Source organism: Buceros rhinoceros, unplaced genomic scaffold (assembly GCF_000710305.1).
Source record: "Buceros rhinoceros silvestris isolate BGI_N320 unplaced genomic scaffold, ASM71030v1 scaffold9008, whole genome shotgun sequence".
NCBI lineage: Eukaryota > Metazoa > Chordata > Aves > Bucerotiformes > Bucerotidae > Buceros > Buceros rhinoceros.
In genome coordinates this window covers 17,690-23,260 of record NW_010425099.1, presented here as the reverse complement: position 1 = coordinate 23,260, position 5,571 = coordinate 17,690, and the positions used below count along the sequence as shown (strand labels likewise).

Genomic DNA, 5,571 nt, shown 5'->3' with positions numbered 1-5,571 from the left:
GGAAAGAAAACAGTTTTGACACCTATTTATTAGATGGCAGAATGATTTTATCAGAGTGCTAGAGAAGAGGCAGGATAATGGGATGAGATGGAGTAATCGAACTGCCCTGGAATAGCCAGGTGCTACGATTTTGCACTGATCACGTATTTCCAACGAGGAGACTTTACCGATTCCTTCGAATCTGCAATAACAATAACAGTTTATGCAGAGAACCAGCACTTACCTCATCTTTCTCTTGCTCCGCAGGTGCCTGGCACACGGAACCTGTTCACCTGTGTAGGATTTGCGCTGTGGTCCATTTATTAAAGATGTGAAGCCACGTTGGGTCAGAGGTTGGAATTACTGACAGACTGGAGGAAATCTTCGTCCTTGTGATGCACATGGACATGCTGAATTATAAGTAATTCTGGCTTCTTTTCCCCTCCCCTCCCTTCCCCTCACTCAGCTATCTCAGGGTTCATAGAGATTTCAATGGTTCGTGTGCCTGTAAGTTTGGAACAGAAGTGACCAAAAATGGGGGACCAGCAATTGTATAAAACTAACCATACTGCCAACAGCAATGAGAGCTTGTACTACCAACAGCACCAAATGAACTCCCTTCCATCTCTAAACCATAGCTATGGGACATCTGTTATGGATGCTCCCCAGGCATCCCCTCTCTCCCCTCAGTTTCCCCAAGATTCAAGAGACAGCATAGCTTTGCCTGTGGGTTCAAAAAGTCTTGGGTCAATGGATACATCGAGACAAACCAGTTGGGCGCATTCTGGCTCAGGAAACCACATCCCAGTGAGGAACAATTTGAATAATCAAAGCGCAATGTGGAGCCCTCTGGGGCAGGGGGACTCCCACGATGGATATCAATATTCTTACTCTCAGCATAGTGAAAACCGATCGCAAAAAATTACCAGCGGGGTCCTGCATAAATTGGACTCCTTTACTCAAGTATTTGCCAGCCAAAATCTCAGAATTCAAGTCAACAACATGGCTCAGGTTTTGCACACCGAGTCTTCGATGGTGGATAATTCTGGTGACAGCGCGCTCAGACAGCTGCTGTCCCAGAAGCCACCGGTTGAGCAACAGCCTGTAACTTCCAGCGTACCGAGATACCAACCACTGCCACAGCAAACACACCAGAATTTTGCAAGCACACAGCAGAAGGAACAAATGCAGGTCATGCAGCACCAACAGCTGTACTACGACTACCAGCAGCATTTATCGCAAATGCAGATGCATTCTGCGTTTCAGCAAGGACAGACGCATGTCCAGCAAATGCAGTCCCCGCAGCTCTTGCCACAACAGATGCAGCACTTGCAGCAGACCCAATACTACGCTCAGCCGCAGCAGGGACATCAGCGGCTCTCGCTACAGGAGATCCAGCAGCAGCAGCCAGCTCGGCAGCAGCGGCAGTGCCCGATGCAAATAGCTCAGTATTACCAAACACAGCCTGTCATGCAGCAGTTACAGCAACAGCAGCAGCAGATGCAATTGCCGCTTCCTCCGTATCACAGGGAACCCGATCCAAAGACTATGCATGAACCGCACCAGTACTCTCAGGATCCAAGTCATCCTGTGCAGCTTATCCAGTTGGGAGCAGTGCCTCAGTACTGCTACCAGGATCCCCACGAACAGTACAGGCACTTGTACCCGCAGAGTTTACTGCAGCAGCAGCAGCAGCAAGATCAGCAGAAGCAATACCCGGCCGAGAGCAGAGCACCGTCTCTGAACTCCCACGTTGGCCTCACTCCACCAGAGACCACGGAGGAGCCTGCACGGCAGGAGGTTAATTCTGTGGGTAATGCCATCCCTCATCGAACTCTTTTGCCACCCTCAGGAGTTCACTTGAACAACAAAAGCTCTCAGCAAGACTCTCCCAGCACTGCGTGGCCTCAGGTAGGTGGTATTTTAGATCCGTGCTCAGCCAAACTCACTTGGTGGAAGAGTAGCAAGGTGTGGAAACAAACCAGTTGAGGGAGATCCAGAAGGTTAGTTTGGGAGCAGTGGGCGCCGATGGGATGGTTTTGGGGAACTGCTGTAACAGACTTCTCCTGTCTGCATTGCTGGGTTGGCTTCAGGCCAGACTGGCAGCAGCATAGAACCGCTGCTGCTGTGGGGCTGCTGCTTCCTTCACGAAAGGCTTCGGGAAGTTCTGCCTCAGTTTCTGGGGAGGAGGAGCCCAGTTACAGAGAGCTCTCGCTAATTTTTCAACGCCCGAGGGCTCCGTTGTTCAGAAGAGTTAGTCAACTGCCTGCTTCCAAAAGGAACGCTCCTGGGTCAGAGCAAAGGCTTCAAGCAGCGGGCGGGTGTAAGGAAACCTGCACTAGCCAGTCTCACAGAGGCACTGATTTGGTCGAGACCTGCGAGTCTCTCAACTCAGAGGCTTTTAATATCAGTAAAGTCATATGCAAAATGCAAATGTATTGTCATGAGGACCTTCACTTATGCGTCAGTATTTCTTGAAGAATTCTTTTCTCTTTTTCCCCTCTCTCCCCCTCTCCTTTGATAGCAGGCACAACTGTCAGACGGCAGACTGCAGCCACTGTCCCCAGAACAAAGGTATTTTTAAAAGTGTGGGCTTTTTTGTCTTTTAAATATGAGAAATACAAAAGAGTGCTTCAGTTCAGAGGGAGGGGAATGCTCACAGGGTAGTTAATAGCTGTTGCTCTTCTAGAAGCATCCTTAGTTTTGTGCTTTGTGAATTTCAGTGTGTTTGATTTCCACAGTCTCCCCCAGCAATGAAATCAGATTAATGGTTTGTCTTTCAAAGAAAGAAAAAAGAAACCAAAGAAAAAGCAAAAGCAGGGGAGCAGCTTCTCTTAGCATTACATATGTAAGAGAAAGGATGATGTGTGTCATTCGGATTTGTACCTCTGGCGGCAAGAATCTTCTGTTTTCTTAAGGTCTTGCCTCTGAAGGGCGGAGGTGTCCTTCAGCATGGTTATCTACCATAAGTAGGGGCGTTGTGTCTATGTACTTGTTAACTGCTGTCATGAGTGGGGAAATGTAGGGCTGTCATGGTAGGTCTCATGATAGATCTCTGCATTCTCAGGCTTCTCCATACCGAGGGCCACATTTTGAAGAGCGTGTCCTGCTCAAAACTTTCCTTCTCCCCATCTTGGGAGCAGCTGATCTAGGTTATTGCCCGCTTATTCCACAGCACTCACCCCATGCTTACTTGTGGCTTCATAATCATCTAGCTGTAAAATTTTATTGACTTCCTTGACTAAGACACTTCCTCTGCAACAAAGAGAACATGCCAAACTAATGTCTCCTCTTCTTTTCCATGCTGAAAAAAAAATGAAATTAAAAATAGTGGCCAGAACAGAGAAACACTTCCTGAGAGAGCCGATGCGAAGAACAAGCTAATGTGTTCAATATGCTTGAAGGAGTTTAAGAGTTTGCCTGCTCTAAATGGACACATGAGGTCACACGGAGGAGTAAGAGCATCTCCGAACTTCAAACAGGTAGCAGTCCGTTTTACTTCAGTGTTCGGCACTCTCCCTTTCGAGCTGATGTTTGCTTGCTTTGCCACGCTTTGCTTTGCTGTCAAAACTTGTTCTTCTCGGCGCCGTTTTGTTATGTAATACCTCGTGTAAGTAGGAATGCAAATAGTTCTGCTAGTTTGTAGGCCAAAAGTCTTGCTGTAAGGTCAGAGGCAGCGGTGGGGAACAGAACAGCATCTGTCCCTCTCTGTTTCTCTGCACGTTATAAAAACACCCTACAAAGTCATGTCAAAGAACGTCTAAATTTTTCCCCCCTCATGTTTGTTTATTATATTAGAAATATCAGGAACATCAAGTCTTCCTTATTTTCATTTGGGCTACTTGGATGACTAAGGGATGTTTGTTGGAAGCTTTCCCAGGCTTTAACTGAAGGAGCAGGGTTGTTGAATCTGACAGCTTTCTTCCCAAGGGTTTTAGCTCTATAGGTATCAACAAATACCAAACCAAAAATGTGGGGTTGAATCGTTCTGCATGAAAATCATTTGCCCCGTCAATCAGTTTTTCTCTGTCCCGATATTGTAGAAATTCTGTCCTAACGGGGAGTACCACAGGAAGGCAAAGAGCTACCAGATTTATACCACCTGTGTTTTTGTTTTTAGGTGGGTGATGGAGAATTCTGTCTTTATAGTGATAAAAAGAGCATGTGTTTATCTCCCCTCCTGCAAGATATCTTGTAAAGATGCTTAATATGGTTATTTCTCACCGGGGCTGAACCCTGTGTAGGAGTCATAAATACTCTTCCAGTGTCGCTCAAGGCACATAAAGAGTCAAAGCAGCAACGCTGTTGTGTGTTCTGTAACCCTGGCCACTTCTGTTCAGCCATGGCGCATACGTTGCGTAGTGTATCGATCCCGAAGTAGCCCTCCCTCGCTCGGGCTGAAAGCCTTTAATTGTCTGTACAGGATGAAGGAGAGAAACCACCACAGCAGCCGCTGCCTAAAGAGGTGGATAGCCCCGCGCCCATCGTCATGCCTGTGTCTGTCCCTGTAAAGCTTCTGTCGCCCGAGCCCAGCACGCAGCCCTCTGCCAGCACTGCCACAGTCAAAGACAAGCCTGCCAGCTCGGTGTCAGATGACGAGATGCCCATTCTGGTGAAGATGACTTACTCTCCACCGTGCAGTCCAAAAGTGGCCAACCCCTGCTCATCCTCTGTGAGTGCTGCGTTTCTTGCCGCTAACTGTGCTGTGCTTGTTAAATCCCTTTGCTTATAGTGCTACCACTTTCCATAACGTCTGTATTTTAGAATACTTCCTGGAGCCTTAATGGTGCCTGATAAACAAAGGCCTGTGGCATCATGGCATTTCTTCCTCAGCCATTCGAAAACAGTAATTTTCCCTTTGCTGGGGAATCAAGTTGAAAATAAATCATTTGAAATAAGAATGTGATATTCTTTTATCCCACTAGAACAAAGGGATTTAGTATCTTTATACTGGATTTGGTCTTTTTCTTTTCAGACTGCATTGTTTTTTTTATTGCTTTAATTCAGCGGTTTTATTTCTTCCTGTTTTTTAAAGTCAGGTACTATATGTGCTTCTCCTTTGAGCCAAAGATAGCAGGGCACTGGGCAGTGCTTACAGTGTGTGCTCTAAGCCGACTCAGACTTCTGCAGCAAAGTAATTTTTCCCTTTCTGTCTGTGTGCATCACATCTAAGGGTTAATCACTGGGAATTCTGATACCGGAAAAATAGCTGTGCCTAGCGCTTTCATTTCACTCATAAAACCGAAATTGTCAGGCAGCAGGAAGAATTGATGAGTACTTGAATGAGATGAGAATGCTCTTTATTGTTTTCCTGCAAGGGTCCTGGAGCAAGCAGTGTTTATTCCCTGTTCCGGTGCAGGAATGGGTGCTGCTCATTCCTTCAGATCCATGCTCTCTGATAAGAGATTTCTGGGGCGTAGAAGTACTGTACGGTGTTATCTGTATAATGCAGAGAAATACTCTTCTGGGTGTTTTTTCCATCTCATGAGGCTGTTGGTCAAACAAGGGGACAGCATATACCATCATGGGTATTTATCACCCCCCTCCTTGACCCTTCCCTCGGACATACAAACTATTTTAAACTATATATAA

At 46.5% G+C, this 5,571-nt stretch overlaps 1 protein-coding gene across 1 annotated transcript in view; it reads left to right on the top strand.

Annotated features, from left to right (window-relative positions):
- The first annotated feature begins 513 nt into the window (after nucleotides 1-513).
- The window catches only part of TRERF1 (transcriptional regulating factor 1), a 19,486-nt gene continuing 14,428 nt past the window's right edge, over nucleotides 514-5,571 (top strand). The window contains exons 1-4 of the mRNA XM_010141022.1: nucleotides 514-1,890; nucleotides 2,504-2,553; nucleotides 3,311-3,461; nucleotides 4,403-4,651. Of these exons, the coding sequence (XP_010139324.1) occupies nucleotides 514-1,890; nucleotides 2,504-2,553; nucleotides 3,311-3,461; nucleotides 4,403-4,651 (1,827 nt within the window). The remainder of the gene's footprint in view (nucleotides 1,891-2,503; nucleotides 2,554-3,310; nucleotides 3,462-4,402; nucleotides 4,652-5,571) is intronic.